Source organism: Salvelinus sp. IW2-2015, unplaced genomic scaffold (genome assembly GCF_002910315.2).
Source record: "Salvelinus sp. IW2-2015 unplaced genomic scaffold, ASM291031v2 Un_scaffold1253, whole genome shotgun sequence".
In the NCBI taxonomy this organism is placed as follows: Eukaryota; Metazoa; Chordata; class Actinopteri; order Salmoniformes; family Salmonidae; genus Salvelinus; species Salvelinus sp. IW2-2015.
The window spans coordinates 239,150-258,570 of NW_019942801.1; the positions used below are offsets into that span (position 1 = coordinate 239,150).

The 19,421-nt window shown below is 45.6% G+C and overlaps 1 protein-coding gene across 6 annotated transcripts in view; it reads left to right on the top strand.

The window, feature by feature from the left end:
* The window catches only part of LOC112067727 (microtubule-associated protein tau-like), a 44,917-nt gene that overhangs the window by 8,578 nt on the left and 16,918 nt on the right, over positions 1-19,421 (top strand). For 4 of the 6 annotated variants that reach the window (XM_024137616.2, XM_024137619.2, XM_024137620.2 and 1 more), the window contains exons 2-5: positions 10,655-10,855; positions 12,199-12,285; positions 16,334-16,363; positions 17,801-19,087. In XM_024137616.2, coding sequence (XP_023993384.1) covers positions 10,672-10,855; positions 12,199-12,285; positions 16,334-16,363; positions 17,801-19,087 — 1,588 coding nt within the window. In that variant the 5' untranslated portion in view covers positions 10,655-10,671. The remainder of the gene's footprint in view (positions 1-10,654; positions 10,856-12,198; positions 12,286-16,333; positions 16,364-17,800; positions 19,088-19,421) is intronic. The other 2 variants (XM_024137618.2, XM_070438872.1) reach the window with 1 other exon arrangement.

Below are 19,421 nucleotides of genomic sequence, written 5' to 3' on the forward strand. Positions count from 1 at the left end.
CCCCTCGATCTGGGGCTCCACGCAAGATCTCACCCCGTGGGGTCAAATGACACAAGAACGGTGAGCACAATCCCAGAACACACGGGGGACCTAGTGAATGACCTGCAGAGAGCTGGGACCAAAGTAACAAAGCCTACCATCAGTAAACACACTACGCCGCCAGGGACTCAAATCCTGCAGTGCCAGACGTGTCCCCCTGCTTAAGCCAGAACATGTCCAGGCCCGTCTGAAGTTTGCTAGAGAGCATTTGGATGATCCAGAAGAAGATTGGGAGAATGTCATATGGTCAGATGAAACCAAAATAGAACCTTTTGGTAAAAACTCAACTCGTCGTGTTTGGAGGACAAAGAATGCTGAGTTGCATCCAAGAACACCATACCTACTGTGAAGCATGGGGGTGGAAACTCATGCTTTGGGGCTGTTTTTCTGCAAAGGACCAGGACGACTGATCCGTGTAAAGGAAAGAATGAATGGGGCCATGTATCGTGAGATTTTGAGTGAAAACCTCCTTCCATCAGCAAGGGCATTGAAGATGAAACGTGGCTGGGTCTTTCAGCTTGACATGATCCCAAACACACTGCCCGGGAAACGAAGGAGTGGCTTCGTAAGAAGCATTTCAAGGTCCTGGAGTGGCCTAGCCAGTCTCCAGATCTCAACCCCATAGAAAATCTTTGGAGGGAGTTGAAAGTCCGTGTTGCCCAGCAACAGCCCCAAAACATCACTGCTCTAGAGGAGATCTGCATGGAGGAATGGGCCAAAATACCAGCAACAGTGTGTGAAAACCTTGTGAAGACTTACAGAAAACGTTTGACCTCGTCATTGCCAAAAAAAAAAAAAAAAATTACAGACATTGCCTTTATCGACGCGTTTAGCTTACGCCAGTAATTCGAGGTGATTTTGCTACACAACGTTCCTGTAGGTCAGGGGGTACTCAAGTACTATTTGAGGAGGTTCGGTCAAACACATTTTCTAGGTGGCAAAGGTCTGGATTGATAATATCATTTATTTCCTGCAAATTCTACACATTTTGCATGGGGACTTTTTGTTGTTGCTGTTTTTAAGGGAATATCCTGCAATTCTACGCATTCTTCCATGTCTTTTGTATGTTTATATAAAACCAGGGGTCGAAGCCCGACCGAGTAAGAAAAGAAAATACAATTATATATTTATTTTGAGGGGGGGGGGACCCGCGGTCCGTATTGACCATGTTCTGGGTCTGTATGGGGGCTGTAGATTGTTCTACATTTTTTGGTCAACAGTAATAGCCTATGCATTATGTTGATTCCTGCTATGAAAATGTCTTCCTGTTTCGCTGTCGGCTGTTGGCTGCTGGCTCTTACTCCCTCTCCCCCACTGTGGGCACTTTTTTATCCATAGGCTACCATCTCAGTTGCCTTACTTGGCACTTGAAAAAAAATGTCTACAGCCCTGTCGCTATTGTAAAGTAACTGTCCATAAAAAAAAATGGTTGTATTTGTTATCAGGCATAATACTTAGATTTATCGCGATATTACTTTTTGTCCATATCGCCCAGCCCCCCCAAAATAATTTATTGCAGATTTATCATTATCGCAAACAATGGGTCAATTTATCAAACTGTGGATATGTTCCTATATCGCCCAGCTCTAGTTCAAAACCACGTAGCACAAACAGGTCCTCCAACCAGCTACATAAATCCGGGGAACATGTTTTGCTAGACATTTATCAGGCCAATGAAACTTCTGCCTCTATGTTCAGCCTCTCTCAGCCTGTCCCTCCCCTTGCTTCCCAGAAGCCATCAGCTTAATGCTCTGTACTGTTTACGGGCACTACATCCATCACCCATCCCTGCTCTGAACTGAACACTGGGAAGAAGAGTACTGCTTTACCCACACAGTGGCATCGGAGGATGGTGTGTCTTTTTAATCTTGCCATGAAATAGTCTACTGGCAAATTAATTACGGTCTTTGTTAGGAATAAATGGACTTCACACAGTTCGCAACGAGCCAGGCGGCCCAAACTGCTGCATTATACCCTGACTCTGCTTGCACAGAACGCAAAAGAAGTGACACAATTTCCCTTGTTAAAATAAATTAATGTTAGCAGGTAACTAAATATTAAATATTATATATTATTAAATATTAACTAAATATGCAGGTTTAAAAAAAATTACTTGTGTATTGATTTTAAAGAAAGGCATTGATGTTTATGGTTAGGTACACGTTGGTGCAACGACAGTGCTTTTTTCGCGAATGCGCTTGTTAAAATCATCACCCGTTTGGTGAATTAGGCGGTGATTCGATGATAAATTAACAGGCACTGCATTGATTATATGCAACGCAGGACAAGCTAGATAAACTAGTAATATCATCAACCATGTGTAGTTAACTAGTGATTATGTGAAGATTGATTGTTTTTTTATAAGATAAGTTTAATGCTAGCTAGCAACTTACCATGGCTCCTTGCTGATCCCGCGTAACAGGTGGTCAGCCTGCCACGCAGTCTCCTCGTGGAGTGCAATGTAATCGGCGTCCAAAAATGACGATTACCGATTTGTTATGAAAACTTGAAATCGGCCCTAATTAAATCAGCCATGCCGATGTAATCGGTCGACTTCTTCTAGTTTGTAGTGAAGTCAACGTTGGGGCCCACATGCCCTGACTGAACTTCTGGAGAGTTGAAGGGGGGGGGGGGGTGTCCTGGAGGACATCACCGACAACAATGTCTTCTCCCTGACCCCCTGACCTGAGGGAGTGTGTAGAGCCCGGCCTAGTGACGGAGGAATGTCGAGAAGCATGTCGGTCAGTCAGCAGATGGGACGTGATCAGCATGACTGGAATGTCCCCTCTCCTCACAGCACGGCTCATAAATAGATACTTTCTTTGGCTTCTGTCACCACAGTGAGGAACACAAGAGCTCACAGATGAAGACCGTGTCCCTTGTAGAAGATACAAGACCTAGCCTACTTTTGGGTTTGCGCGTCATCGTCCACTCCTGAATCACTGAAAATCATACTGTGACTAAATTCGTATTGTGACGGATGATGGTCAGTAGGTCTGAGTTCATGGGGTATTTTTATGCCTCCGTCAGTGGCAGCAGGTCTGTTGCCCTAAATTAAAGGGGCAGTTCACCAAAAATGACACATTGGTTTCCTTACCCTGTAAGCAGTCTATTGACAAGGTATGACAGCAATCCATGCTTTGGTTTAGCTTCCCTAGCACTGTTTCCAAATGCTAACGTTTTAGCATATGTGGCACAAATCCCAGTCAAGTCATGGTACCGATATTAGCATTTTTTGCGCATCTACAGTATATTCCATAGACTGCTTACAGGGTTGTAGTGGGGTAATATTTGACATATCCATATTATATATACCTCACCTGCGGCTCATAATAAGACTAAGCAATTAGCCTATTAAAATGTTTTTCTGACTCCATAAAATATAGTTAAACCATGTGCAATCAAGTATTATGTGTTTGGCTGACTAAGATCAAGGACTGGTCATGAGGAGCGAATGTCACAGCAAGTATTATTTAATAACGTTGTCAAACGAATGGACTCGCATACAAGGCATAAAGCTTAAGGTACAAGGCAATACTGACATTAACAAAGCATCATTCTAGGCATATACACTTAGTGTACAAAACATTAAAGGACACCTGCTCTTTCCATGACATAGACTGACCAGGTGAAAGCTATGATCACTTGTTAAATCCACTTCAATCAGTGTAGATAAAGGGGAGGAGACAGGTTAAATAAGAATTTTTCAGCCTTGAGACAATTGAGACATGGATTGTGTACGTGTGCCATTCAGAGGGTGAATGGGCAAGACTAAACATTTAAGTGCCTTTGAACGGGGTATGGTAGTAGGTGCCAGGCGCACCGGTTTGTGTCACGAACTGCAACGCTGCTGGGTTATTCATGCTCAACAGTTTCCTGTGTGTATCAAGAATGGTCCATCACACAATGGACATCCAGCTAACTTGACACAACCGTGGGAAGCATTGGAGTCAACATGGGCCTGCATCCCTGTGGAACACTTTCGACACCTTGTAGAGTCCATGGCCCGACGAATTGAGGCTGTTCTGAGGGCAAAATCCATGTCTCAATTGTCTCGAGGCTTAAAAAGCATTCTTTAACCTGTCTCTTCCCTTTCATCTACACTGATTTGAAGTGGATTTAACAAGTGCCATCAATAAGGGATCGAAGCTTTTACCGTTACAGGCAGAAACGGATTGAGATTATGACGTCATTTCAACCAGTTTTGCCCAGTATTTCCCCGCTGGGTCTGGGTTCATGATCCGCATTATCCCCAAACAATACCGGCTTCTCATCGAGTCAGGATAATGCCTGCCTGAGTTGTACAAATGGCATCAACATTTTCATTCAGGCATCTGAAAATAGAGCCAACGTTAGGGGATTTTGGTCCGATCACCAGAAACCTTGTTTGAATTTTCCCCTAATCTTCTCTGTAATTACAAGAAAGAAGGCCATGGTTTCCTCTTTGGGGAGAAATCAATGCAAGGCTTTTGTGAACTAAATTGTGTAATACTGTGGGGTAATTTCAGAACAATCCTTTCTTCTGTTTTACATAAAACCGGTCTGCTTTCCCTTAGCCTTGCAGCTTCACCCTCTCGACTATCCCAAGAGGGAAGTCTTCCAGGGCCGCGTCACATCACAGCTACTGTACAGAATGGCCCTGGCTGGAGCCAAACGGTGACAATGTTAAGAGCGGACACTCAGAAGGACCCCAGAGAGGGCAAGGTGGATGCATTGCTGTAGCCTTTCTGGGCTCTTTCTTTTCTGGTATTTTCTGGGACAGTGAAAGCAGGAAACGCCGAGTTCAGCACGTTAGAAAGAAACATCCCACTGTTCCATATTGTAGCAGCTTGTTTTCATGTGTCATGCATTCCATCTCTGTCCCACACGATGCTCCACCCATTCTCCTCCTGACTCTCCCCTCTGTTTCTCAGAGGGAATTCGACTGAACCAGCTGTTTTTGTCAAGCGTTCCTTGTCATTCTGTGCGTCCCAAATGGCACCATACTCACTATAGGCACTGCTTTTGGACCGTGGTCCAAAGTAGTGCACTATATAGGGAATAGGGTCCCATTTGAGACATTATGTGGATCTGCATGGATGGGCAGCGAACACTCCGAGCCTCAGACGACAACCGTTTTCTCTCTCTCCTCCTTTAAAAAATTTGTCTGACTGTGTCCTGTGGTTCAGCTGCAGACCTCGAATGACACCTCGAACTCTACGGTTACACAACAGTCAGGTGGACTTCTCTTAGTCGGCACGTTCTGCTTTACTCTGTTGTCACACAGAGGAGAAAGTGAATGTCGAGGAAGTGGAAGGACTCTACTTTCAACCACTCCGGCCTGGAGCCGCCTGTTTTCAGGAGCTCGCTTATCACGTCACAGATGCATTGTTCAGAGCTAATCAAGTGCCTTGCAAAGGAGTGCTATGTGGGTGTAGAGGGGTTAGAGTAAAGGGAGCGCCATGAACATTATGCCTTTGATTCTCGAAGGTGGTTAGGCGAATTTACTATATAGCGTCTAAGTTAGCGTGTCATTTAGAAGCGCTCAGATCATGACTGCATTCGTGGTCCCCCCCCCCCCCCCCCAGAAAACGTCTCTTAAAAAATATTCTCATATTCGGCATGTGTTATGCTCAAATCACCCACGTACTCTCCTCTAGCCTAATTTCACATGAATATACATGGTATGCTGAAACCAATTCAAGTGGAAAGCTAAAGACTGCATCTAGCCTAATCTGAGAGGAAAGCGTCTAGGCTATTCTGGGATTTTTTTTTTATTGGAAACGACACCAGAGGAGAAATGTCTCTATTTAATCTCTAAAATGTCTCTATTTAATCTCTAAAATGTCTCTATTTAATCTCTAAAATGTCTCTATTTAATCTCTAAAATGTCTCCAGTTCATCTCTAAGATGTCTCTATTTTATCACTGTATCTACCGTCGGACATTGGGGACGTAGGCTAGATTGAGAGCCAAGCATTAGAAGACTGAGGAGAGTTCCTCCATTTCTTCTCTTTTGGATTCTGCTGTATCACGCCGCTGCATTGGGCTGGGCGTGTGTGTCCCTGTCTGAGCATGCGCCAGCTTTCTTTCTGCAAGGACCAGAGGCTTTGCAGGCGCACCTTCCCTCTCCCTCCCTTCCTTCCTTCCTTCCTTCCTTCCTTTCCCTCTCCGCTCACTCTCTTTCCCTCTCCCTCCCTTACTCCTTTTGCCTCTCCTCTCGCTCTGTCTTTCCCTCTTCCAACAGCAGTCTCCTTCCCCTTGTCCCCTTCCTCTCTAACAGTCTCCTTCTCTCTCTCCTCCCTGTCAGCATCAATCTCTGCCTCTTTTCTTTCACTCCCATTCCCTCTCCATCTTTTTTTCCCTCCCCTCGCCCTGTACCGCCCCTCACCCTCTCCCGTAGACACGGTCCCTCCCCGTCTCATTCTCGTTGTGCCGTCTGCTTTCCTTCTCTCCCCGTTCTCTTCTCTCCATCGTTGAGCTGGGCTAAATCCCACGCGGCCTACTTTATCCTTGCCGTGTTCTATCTGCTGCTCTAATACTTTCTCCCTTTTAGCTTTAACATGCCTTTCTTACAGCAAGGCGGTGGGGTAAGGGCTGGGTCGTCTCTGACGCGTTCGTGTTTAGTGTGGACCCCCCCCCCATCTCCCTCAGATTCCCCCTCTCTCTTTCCTTCTCTCTGCTTGCTGCAGCGACTGCTGATGAATATTAAAGAGGAGCGAGAGAGAGAGAGAGGCTTCCTTTGGGCGCTGCCTGGCCATTCAGCAGGCTGGCAGCTCTCTGAGTGCAGCGCTGCTCTAGCTCCACCCACCACCCCCCCTCCCTGGCTGTCTCCAGGCTGACAGAGCACCAGATCATCTCAGCCATTTTATTCCTCCCGCTCTTTAAAACTGCAATATGTCACTTTTTGGGCAACCTGACCAAATTCACAAATAAATGTTCAGTTATAGAGCTGCCGTTCTCATTGAAAGCAAGTCTAAGAAGCGGTAGATCTGTTCTATGTGCGCTATTTCTATGCCTCCCGTTCTTAAGTTTTCTTTTACTTTTGATTTTGTACACCAGCTTCAAACAGCTGATAATACAATATTTTAGATTGTACAATAAATCTGCATATTTTTTCTTCTCACAAACTGAGGAAAAAAACACGATGACACTTGCAAGAGCAGTGTGAGGGTTTCTTCTTCTTTCTCATCTTATTCAACTGTTACCATGCACCTGCAAAAAAAGATAGCTCAGATGTGCGAGTGCCTTTTTGAATTTTGTCACAAACTGAAATTAGGTGAACGTTTAGAATTTTAGCAACCAGGACATGGCGGAGAAACTTCTGCATATTGCACCTTTTTAAAGTATTACAGAAAGACAATCCACAGAGGAGATGACCGGGAGGGAGAAGACATGGGATGAGAGACTGGGGAGTTTTTAAGGTGACGGTCTAACATGCTCTGAGATTTGACCACTTTTTCTCCTAGACAAATAAGAGACATTGGTTAACACGTCTTGTCTCGATGCTTGGGTGTAAAACTATAATCGGGACCAACAAATCAACAGTCACATAAACGGGGTGTAGGCTAGGCTTATCGTGTCAAACATGGAGAAAATGTTTTTCCAGGCCTAGTGCTTTGCCTTTGATGACATGTTCCTCGACTAGGGGTGCGAACGTTTCAAACGTTTTAAACGAAATTGGTATGAATTCCTAAAGGAAAAACAATGTTTATTTTGTTGGGGTTTTCTTCTCCACAACATTTTAATCACAGTGCAGCTGGGTAGCTTGCTCTTTCTCTTCGCTAATGATGCGAGACGAGTGTGTTCAGTCTTCCGTCTGTTGTGTGTAGAATATCCTAGCCTATTCATTGAGGATTGGCCCTGCTTCACACAGTGGTGTGTGTGTGTTGGCCTGGCGTTGGAGGGTGCTCAGCTAAGTGCGGGACAAAGATTAGGTGTAAACGCCTGTGAGATGCTCAACAAAGAGGATTAACATGAGCATCCATCTGCCCCTCTGGCATTTCAGATCAAAAATCATACCACCAATTTGGTCTCCTCTCTCCCTCCCCTGCTGTTTTTGGGTAGTTGCCTCGTTTCTTTGTGTCTCTCCAACTAGCTGAATGAAGGCGTTCACTGGTACAACTGACTAGGTATCCCCCTTTCCTTTAAATGGGGCCCTGCTCCCTCCTCTTTAGTAACCGAGTGAGCCTATTCGCAGTTAGCCTACGTCTTTCCCCGCACCTCTTTGTTCGAGCCCTAAGGCAGCCTAATTGCAGTAGATTGACAGTGCATAAGGAGGTCTGTGGTTCTGGTGATGGTTCTGGCTGTGATGTGATGCACTTTGTGACTGCTCTGTCTGTGTGTCTGTGTGTCTCTCTCGCTCTCTCTCTCTCTAGGGCTACAGCAATCAGCCCACAAAGAGAATCAGAACACAGCTGCCAGACCAGTCACAGGCCAATACAAATTACAGGGTGGGCTTGGCCAGAACATGGTTTCAACCCTTCTCCCTTGCCCAGTACGCCCATCCCCCGACTTCTGTCTCTGGGAGAAATTCTATTCTGTCTAAAGATCACTGTAGTCCAGTCATTGTTTGTTAAAACAAGTTTGCCTTGTCCTCCTGACTATGTTTTTTCCTACTAACTTCACCAATATCATCTTGTACTATTTATACAGGACATAGGCTAGCTAACAGTGGCCAAGTGCTCCGATCTCACAGATCTCACAGTGGCCAGATCTCAACCTCCTTACTATTGACCTATGCCTATTTAGAGTGAGGTGAGGTCATATAAAAAAATATACTCTTAAGATAGGCTACTTGTATGGAGATCCAGTTATGATGGGGTTAGCTTTTTTTTTGTCGGTACAGGGGTCCGAAGCAGGTCCGAAGCAGATGCTGATTGTGTTTTGTCAGAAACTCAAAAGCAATCCTCTGTGCGGTATCGCTAAATGACGCAGTTCCACAGTCTTGTAAAGGCAGTCCAGAAAATGCACACATGGAAGAAGCCCACATCGTCAAGTGACCCCAAAGCACAACAGAACACAATCACCCTCTTAATAATAAACACAAAAACACGCCCTCATAACACCAACCAAACCGCTGGACTTAAGGAAACAGAAACAGGAAACGCCTGGCAGGCTGCCGTGTGTATTTTGAGAGGAACTCCCCCTTCGAGAAGACAGGAGGAAATCCCCCCCCCCCCCCTGCATTAATATGACCCTATTATTGGTGCATCTGATCTTGTAGTCTCTATGAGCTGCAGTGCAAAGCTTGTTTCTGCAGGAGGAGGGAGGGGCCCGTGTGTGTGTCTGTGTGTGTGTGTGTAGTCTCTAAGCTGCTGTTTCTGAAAGAGCAGCTCACAACCTCATGGTTGGCCAGTGTTTATCTTGGCCACGTCCATCATCTTGCTTCATAACAAATAGAAGCATGCTCACATTACGGTACGCCGACCCTGACATGATGACAATCCGTTAAAGGGAAGTAGCTCAATATCACATGTAACACGAATGACGATTCTCTAAGCTTAGCCGAGGAAGAGGAGGATTGCCTCGAGTCTGTGGAGCAACTCGAAACGTTTGACTAGCCTAGGTGTCGTCTCTCCACACTCACTATTGAGGTGACAGCTTTGCTTGGGGACTCGAATCAGAGAAGAAACAGGCTAGGTTGAGACATTAGGCCTACGTTGCTTTGGTATGTCCCTCGGTACCACATTAGACATGATGGCACTTTAGACCCTACCTAGCAAGAACCTGAAGAAACAAAAGACACCTAGCCGAGTCCATTCAAATCACGATCACTGAGAAAGGGCATCAGACAAATGTTTCTGGAATTCCATCTTCCCCCTAGTTCGTTGTTGCACCACGTCTGCCTGCGTTAGCAAAGCCGAGTGCCCTTTCAGCTCCTAAAGTCCCTTTGATTACGTAAAGCTTATATAAAGTGAGGGGGAGACAAAGGAAAAAGTCCCGATTGTCCCCCCCCCCATCAGTCCCTATGAGGGGGCGACATAGAAATCGCAGTGTCGCAGCCCGTTGGTGTGACAATGGCAATAGGAGTTGGCAAGACAGCAGCGCAAACAGATCTGGGATCAGGCTCGGGTTGCCTGGGATGAGCAGACAAATCCGTTGTTGTTCTTGTATGAAGGGTCTGTGTTGGTGACTAAGGCCTTTGGGGCCGAAAAACACTGCACAATAAAACTGTGGGAGAATTCAACAGTGCGCTGGTATCTGTCTGTCTTTAGCTCAGCAGTCATAACCCTCTCTGTGGGGAACAGCGCAGGCCCAACAAGCATGTGTGCTGGGTGCCGATTTGGAATCGTTGTCAATGACTTCTCTTTCACCTTCGCCCTTTGACATTGTAGCCTATTACGGAGATCCCGCCAACTTTGGTTGGTTCTCTCAGGCCTCCGCTCCTCTGACTCCCTTTTGAAGGAAGCCGACAACAACAGCAATGTTTAGAATCCTCTCAGTTCAGTCCGTGTTCCGTGCAGGCCCCCCATCTCATTTTTTCAAGGCGTTATTGAAAGCAGCAATTATCGGTCTCCACCTGCCAACGTAGCTCGTGTGGATGACATCAAAACGAAGGTATCCAAAACTGAATGGAGCGTTTAACTTGTTGTCTTTTTCTTCTTCTTCCCTCCGTCTCCTCTCTCTCCTCCCAGCCCGAACTCGCTTCGCCATGGATCAGCATCAGGACTTCAACTCGGGCACGGACGGCCACGCCGCCCTGCAATTCAACTCTGGGGAGACCACGGCCTCGGCTGCCCTGGCCAACATGACCCTGAAGGGACCCCTGGACCAGCGGGAGGTCAAGAAGCCTAACGGGATGCCAGACGCACACATGGGACCTGGGGACATGAAAGGTCAGTGATGGACTAGGTCACTAGGACTGTAGATTCTGACAGCGGGGGGGGGGTTTATGGGAAAGAGAGAGCATCAGATACACATTAGTGGAAAATAAGTTTCTTCGAATCTGGTCAATCTGTCTTCGCATTTCTTGTAGACCTTAATAGTAAAAAGCAGACTGTGGCGATCTGTTTCATCCAGACAGATGGAAGTCGAGGATGTTATTGTTGCCTGTTCTCTGCAGTGCCCTTCCTTATATTGCATGGTTAAATAACCCTACAGATGTGTGTGTGTGTGTGTGTCTGTGTGTTTACGTTTACACTAATCCAGGCATTTGGGTCAGTCGCTCCTCAGACAGACATTCTATCCTGTATTATACAGAGCCAGCACTCTCTTCCAGAAAACCGGATTCAGATGGTGAAACAAATAATCCTGACGGGCTACAAGAGCAGGGATGCATATGCTGATAATATAAACACGTTTTGGTTTTTACCGTCATCTACAGAGGACCTTAAAGGGATACTACGAGATTCTGGCAATCAGTCGCTTTTCTACTTACCCAGTCAGATGAACTCGTGGATAGCATCTGTATGTCTCTGAGTGCCGTGTGAAGGAAGTTTGAGGTAGTTTCAACCAGCCATGGCTAACTATCGCTAGCGCAATGACTGTACGTCTACAGGTACGGTAGCATACGCCCGAATTTCCCGAGTGTCCCTCTAACGTACAGAGTTTTGCTCAGTGCTATTGGATGACATGCACCAGCTGTCTCAGCTTTTTAGGTTTTGGTTACTGTACTGTAGGCCGACAGTATGTCAGGGGCCAGATGAGGCCTAAATATTACATGAGACAGTCTATCTATATCTAGAAAAGAAAGGAAGGCATATTCCATCAAGGATGTGGCTTTAAGTTCTCCAGTCGGGTATTTTTATCCTCAGTATTTCGCTTCACGTAGAATACTTCCTCTTTAGGGAGCAGACGGGCATTACTACCGTTTTTATTGTACAGCGTACACTACGCCACTGAATATGAAAAGGAACAACTTCTAAAGCAAGGCATCTTGTGTTTTGAGTTGGAAATGTAGGGCACACTGGGACTGGGGGCTGTTCTTTAGAAATATATATATATTCCACTGTACCTCTTAACTGACTCACTGCGTCCTCAATATGTTCACCTGCCTCAAAATATAGGCTAGCCCGCTCTTTTGTTCCAACTGACGTGATGTGATGCCCGTTTTTTCTCTCTCTCTCTCTCTCTCTCTCTCTCTCTCTCTCTCTCTCTCTCTCTCTCTCTCACTCTCTCACTCTCTCACTCTCTCACTCTCTCACACACTAACTTATAATCTTGCCTCTGTCTCACGTAGATGATTTGCTGGAGCTGTCACCTGAACTGAAATCACAGCCTCAAGCACCAGTGTCAGAGGTCTCTGTGTCTAAGAGCGCCCTCTCGGGTATGCCGCTCCTCACATCCGAACCCTTTATTTTCCAATAGGGGCTGTGTGAGCTGCAGGGTTGGGCTCAATTCCATTTAGTTTAGTGTCCATTCCCGAAATGTTTCAGGAATTGATTCATGAATCGGAAATACTTCATAAACTGATCATGAATAGATTATTATGAAATGGAATTGAGTCCACCTCTGGTTGTGATTGTGCCTCTTGTCGTGGCTTCAAAAGCAATTTGCTCATTGGTTCCATTTGCCCTCTGCCTCTTCGCGAATCATCATCCAGCTTCTTGTCACAACCTCGACATGCATTTGTTTTAGCTTCTTGCTTCACAGCTGCCTGCTTCACTTTTCACAGATAACCCTGTAGCAGCCGGATTCTGAGTGCCTTTGTATCCCCCAAAATAATGTGCTTCCTCTCTTTTCCTGTCTTCTCTTCCTCTCTCTTCCCGTTTCTTCCTCCAGTTTACGCAATCAGCGCCCAATGCTTATTTTTAATGAGTTGCCTCTCTGTCTCTCTGTCTGTAGGAATGAGAGAGAGACAAAGGTCAGTTCTTCTGAGGGCGTCTGCCTTTCCTTCCTAATGCATTTTTAATGAAATCTCCTGTCAGGATTTGAGGATGATACCGCTGCTCCCCTGCTGCTGGCCTCGCAACAATCCATGCTATTTCCTGCTTCTGTTCATAAATTGCATTTTTTTTTATTCTGAATTATTATGCCATGCTTCTGAGTTCTGTTCTGAGTTCTGTGTGGGTGAACTATCTTGTTGTTGTAGCTTTTCAGAGCACGTTTCATTCAGGTCACACTGATAGAAAAAAGCCAGCTCCCCCCAGATCGTAGCATCATGCGTCAGGCCTGGAGTTGTGGTCTCTCGTATTCACGATTGTCAGCATCCTAACTGTTAGCATTACGTTTTAGGCTGTCGTCAGGACAAAGAGAGTGGACGTAAGCTTCCTGTATTTAGACAAATGTCCCGTCGGCGGTCGGTAAGTTAAGAACCGTTGTGGTTTTGAATCTGAGAACACGGCGTTGCATAAGTGGCACTGCAGTAACATGCTTTCTCAACAGTCACGGCCAACAGGCCAACCTCAGAATAAGTGAAAGGGGGGGGGGTGTGTTTCTGGGCTAATGGGTCAATATGGTCGCCACTTAACCGGTGCTGTGGCCTTGGTCAGCACGGTGGCGCCATGGTAACAGAAGGCTGAACCTCACCGTCCCTATAGAGCCATAGCTAGTCACCCCAGAGCATTTTAAACATGGCTCGTAGGATTGATGTCATGGGACTTCATTCATCCTCACACTCGGTTTTCATTTACCATAGGAAGTGATGGTCATGGAGCTCATAATGCTTCGTATAATCGTGTCCTCGGTGTTATAACCCCTTTAGCTATTAACACACTCAGTGACTCCAGGTCTCTCGACTGTCACTGGGCCTTTATTCGACAATGATTTATGGTTTTGCCAGGAGGACAAAAGGCACTTTGGCGGTGGTGTTGTTATCTCAACAACAGCCCACAGCTAAAGATACCACGGTGTCTGCTCTGCTGTGCACTACAGGCCAGCCTTGGCTCTAACCCCTGTCCACGAAAACATGAAAGATTTGAGCAATTTCCATGAATGGAACTATGTGCGTAATGTAATTAGTTCCAAACCTTCCTTGAAACACTGGCATGAACAATATGCCGCAGGACACAACAAGAGAACACAAGGCTAGATGTCTAGATTCAGGCCTACATTGTGGGAACTCATGTTCATTTTCCCGTGCGTGTACTGTAGGTCTACTACCAGCAATAGTCCATAAGTTACACTTGTCAATACAGGACAGCCAACTGTAATACAAGGGCCATGGCTATGATGCATGTGTCTGGTGCTTTAGTCCTTAACTGGGGTTCGGTGTCTATGACTGCCCTATTAGCTGTAGGCAGAATCGTTTATAGCCACTTAGATGATGCTGAGCTTGCAGACTGAGAACTGTTAATGGTTGCCATGGCGGAATCATCAAGCTTTCCTGGAATGGAAAAATTTAGCTGATAAAGCGTTTCTTATTAACACCTATGCTAACCCCCCCCCCGCCGACCCCAGAAAATGTTAGGTACAATGTCTTCGTGAAGTAATTAATACCCCTTGATTTATTCCACATTTTGTTACGTTACAGCCTGAATTCGCCCATCTATACACAATAGCTCATAATGACAGTGAATTTCTTTTGTTGACATTTTTTGCAAATTGATTGAGAATGAAATACAAAAATATCTTATTTACATAGGTTTAAGTCAGTCTCTAAGAGCTTTCTACACCTGGATTGTGCAACATTTGCCTATTATTATTTTCTAAATTCTTCAAGCTCTGTCAAAGTGGTTGTTGATCATTGCTAGACAACCATTTTCAGGTCTTCTTATAGATATTGTGTTATTGACTGTATGTTTTGTTTATTCCATGTGTAACTCTGTGTTGTTGTTTGTGTCGCACTGCTTTGCTTTATCTTGGCCAGGTCACAGTTGTAAATGAGAACGTGTTCTCAACTGGCCTACTTGGTTAAATAAAGGTGAAATCAAAAAGTTCAAGTTGATTTAAGTCAAAACTGTAACTCGGCCACTCAGGAACATTCACTGTCTTCTTGGTAAGCAACTCCCAGTGTCGATTTGGCCTTGTGTTTTAGGTTATTGTCCTGCTGAAAGGTGAATTCATCTCCCAGGGTCTGGTGGAAAACAGACTGAACCAGGTTTTCCTCTAGGATTTTGCCTGTGCTAAGCTCCATTCCATTTTTTTAAATCCTGAAAATTCCCCAGCCCTTAACAACTACAACTACAAGCATAACCATAACATGATGCAGCCACCACTATGCTTGAAATATTGAAAGTTGTACTCAGTAGTATGTTTGGGGCAAATCCAATAAAACACAATACTTTGTATTCAGGTAAAAAAATTACATGTATTTGCCACATTTTATGCAGTATTAGGTCTACTTTAGTACCTTGTTGCAAACAGGATGAATGCTTTTGTAATATTTTTATTTTGTACAGGCTTCCTTCTTTTCACTCTGTCAATTCGGTTAGTATTGTGGAGTAACTACAATGTTGTTGATCCATCCTCAGTTTTATCCTGTCACAGCCATTAAACTCTAACTGTTTTAAAGTCACCATTGCATGGTGAAATCCCTGAGCGGTTTCCTTCCTCTTCGGCAACTGATTTAGGAAGGACGGTTGTATCTTTGTAGTGACTGGGTATACTGATACACCATCCAAAGTGTAATGAATAACTTCACCATGCTCAAAGGGATATTCAGTGTCTGCTTTTTTTGCATTTAACTATCTACCAATAGGTGCCCTTCTTTGCGAGGCATTGGAAAACCTCCCTGGTCTTTGTGGTTGAATATGTGTTTGAAATTCACTGCTCGACCGAAGGACCTTACCTTAACTTGTGTGGGGTACAGAGATGAGCTAGTCATTCAAAAATCATGTTAACTATTATCGCACACAGAGTGAGTTCATGCAACGTATTATGTGACTTGTTAAGCACATTTTTACTCCTGAACTTATTTAGGCTCGCCATTACAAAGTGGTTAAATACTTATTGACTCAAGACATTTAAGCTTTTCATTTGTATTGAATTTATAAACATTTTGAAAAACATTAATTCCACTTTGAGATTATGGGGTATTGTGTGTAGGCTAGTGACAAAACAATCTCAAATGAATCCATTTTAAATTCAGGCTGTAAATGTGGGAAAAGTCAAGGGGTGTGAATACTTTCTGAAGACAATGTAGATCAACAGATGGACGGTGTAGGCAGTCGTGCCCCTTCATTGCCCACACTTGCGCATGACCGAGAGTAAGTTAGTGGTTTTAGCGAGCTTTAGACTAGAGGATTTATTTCAGCAGTGTGTGTGTGTGTGTGTGTGTGTGTGTGGTTAAGTTTGATCATAATTGTGTGAGTGCTCGCTGAACGTTGGGAGATCAGCTTACCGGTACCTGTAGAAAAAGTCTAATGAAGTCCCCCTTTTTCCTTTTCTCGTCTTCCCTATCCTCCTCCTCTCCCATCGAACCCTGGACCATGCAGCTACCGGAGGGACGACCGCTACAGGTCAAGGTATGACTACAATACCCATCTGACATGTCTCTTCCTCAGACTACATGTAGCCATGAGGAAGTAGAGTTTCTGAGACCAACTACCGTCCATATCGAATCATCATCAACGTCTCTATTCATTCTATTCATTCCAATAGCTCATACAGCTCATTGAAACCACGGTCGGGTTTACCATTGAGAGTAATGGACAAACTCCAGTATCGATTTGAACCACAACTCATCTCAATCACCATTATAGTAGTACCACAGCGTGTGCATTATAGAACAGAGGACACTGTCCGATTTGTAATCTGTTTTACTATATAGATTCACAATTTTATATTGATCCCTTGAAATGTATTTATCTTAAGTGGGTAATGGAGTTTGATTACGAGAGCAAAGTCGATCCTTTTCAAGGAGGTCAGAATTGATCTTACGCCGAGTGATACCACACCGTATCTATATAGTTTTAACCATGTTTTGTTTACATGTCATTTGTTTAACGTCACAAACATTGGAGTAAAACAAGCTTATTTTGGGTTCTGATGGGACATGACTGTTGGAACTAAGATCTCGAGGCAAAAGTTATATTCTCCAAGAATCAATGGGTACATATCATTCATTTCTGAGTTATATTCTTCAAGAATCAATGGGTACATATCGCTCATTTCTAAGTCCAGAAATGGATGTAGCAACTGCAGATTTCCCTTTTTTAAAAGGAAGAGAGAACCATGATGTACTGTATGTGAGGCTAGCAGCCAGAAAACCCGCCGCAAAGCCCATTTGCAAATTGGACAGTGCGGCAGCCAGTAGCCTGGCATTGATTCATCGCCATTGCAATTTCATTTATCACATGGCTTTTCACAACAATCCAAGAGAGGGAGAAATACAGCGCTGTTGGGTCATTGTGAGTACTGTGTTGAATGAGAGACTTTTCGTATTGATGTGACACAGCTTTGCTTTGAATTCTGCTGTGAATTTGGTTGATGGCAGAAGTTGACAGTTTAGTGTTCGAGCTGTAAGGTGCTTTTTATGAACCCATATTTACGTACATAGTTCATAGCTCTCATTGCATAGTCTACCCATCTTTTCTGCTGTAAACATGGAAGCAAAATGTTTGCAACTGCAAACTGAGCTTCTTTATTAAAAAACGCCTACAGCTCTCAACATTTAGGTACAAAAACGATCCAGATAATTGTAGTTTATGCATTTGATGTTTCATTGTTGTTCCTGTTGATGCCAGCAAAAAAGGTTCCTTTGCCCTTTGTTTTGTGTACCTTCTCCTTCAGTGGTTCTTTTCTTTCCTTTCGATTCTTTCTTTCCCTTTATTTCTGTTCCTTTTGTTGGGTGTTGAATGTGTGTCTCTGAGGAGGAGGTAAGTGTCTCTAACACCACAGTCCTGCTGTGGATCTATCCCTCTGTCCCTTATCGTTCTGCTTCCCGGTTCCCACCACACCAGAGGAGCTCACCGCGTCGCTCAGCCCCACGCCAGGAGGCCTCAGTCCTGCCACAGAGAGCGGCCGCAGTAGCAGGTCCGGCTTTGCCGACGGTGGGAGCGAAGATGGGGAGAGAGCTGGGTCGGTGAGCCCCCGGGCGTCTCCTTCAGCCCCTGAAGCCCCAATCGAGAGGGACACTCCAAGGCTCTTCTACCCAGACTCGCTGGGGTCTGAGCTGAAGAGGAGCCCGTCTGACAAGGTCTCTGATGTCTCTGTGGGCCACAGCCTGAGCGGCTCTGGGTCTGAGGACGAGGATAAGAAGGACGTGTGTGAGAGCAAGGAGGCTCCTACCACGGCCTATGAAGACATGATCAGTCCTGGGAAGCCTCAGAGCCCTCTCTTCACAGAAAAGGAGGGAACGAAAGAGCAGGAGGATGAAGAAAAAGAGGAGGATAGCGACGAGGAAGAGGATGAAGAAGAGGAAGAGAGAACAGAGGTGTCAACGATCCGCAGGAGGCCCCGGCGTGAAGCCAGCTCAGAAGAGGAAGAGCAGCAGAAAAATGAAGGTCGCGCCCCTGTCATTCCCGTTGCCATGACCCCGGAGGAAGCCAAGCAGCGCGTCCTGTCCTTTGACTACACGGAGCCTGAGGGACACCCCCCTGGTCAGGGCATCCCTGCAGGGTGGCAGAACGGAGCAGACAAGACCCCCCCAGAGAGCAAGAGCCCTGACTCCAACAGGGCCGACCCTGGATCTCCCTTCTCCCCTAGCACCGCAGCCGACCGGACCCAGGACCAGTTTCCTCTCATCGAGCACCAGCCAGATGCCCGCGACGAGGTGGAGCAGGTGACTGAGGAGCAGGTGACTGAGGAGGAGGTGCAGGAGGAAGAAGAGGTGCAGGAGAAGGTAGCTAGTCCCCTGCCCATGATTGCTGTGCCCCAGATGGAGGTTGAGCCAGACCAGAAGGATGACGAGCCTGTGAAGATCTCAAAGGACGCTCAAGGCCAATACCTGGAGTCTGCAGACGAGGACGACATCGCAGCGGTGACAGCAGCTCAGTCGGCGACCAAAGCCAAACCTGCAGAAGCCAAACCTGCAGAAACAAAGCCTAAGGCTGGCAAGCCTGCTAGTGGCCTCAAAGGTGATGCCAAAGGAGGTGCTCCCACAGCAGCCAAAGGCCCGGTCAGGAAAGATAAGAAAGTGACCGCTACTGCTGTTGCCCCTCCCACCGCCGCTAAAACTCAGAAAGCACCCCCAAAAGATGCCGCCCCACCGGGCAGAAAAGCAAATGTTCCAGGTGCCCAGCTCAAAGGTCTGTTGTCCGTTCTAGTTTATCAATCCCACCTCTCCACCACCTCCTTTCTTTTCTCTCACAGATATTTTTTTTGTTCTCACTAGAGCAACACAATAAAGCAGCACCCTTTCTGAAAAACACGCACAAAACGCAAAATATGAACGTGTTCGGTTGATGAAACGGACTGCTTGTAGCCACCACCACCGCCGGTTTCTTTCTTGTCTCTTCTTTGTTCACTTCGTTCTCTTTCGAGCTTTTTTATCTTCTCTGTGTTTGTGGTCTGTGTTCTGTCTGTGTTTCCAGCCCCTGTTTATGTCACTAACCCTCCTGTGCCCAAATTATTTTTGCTGGC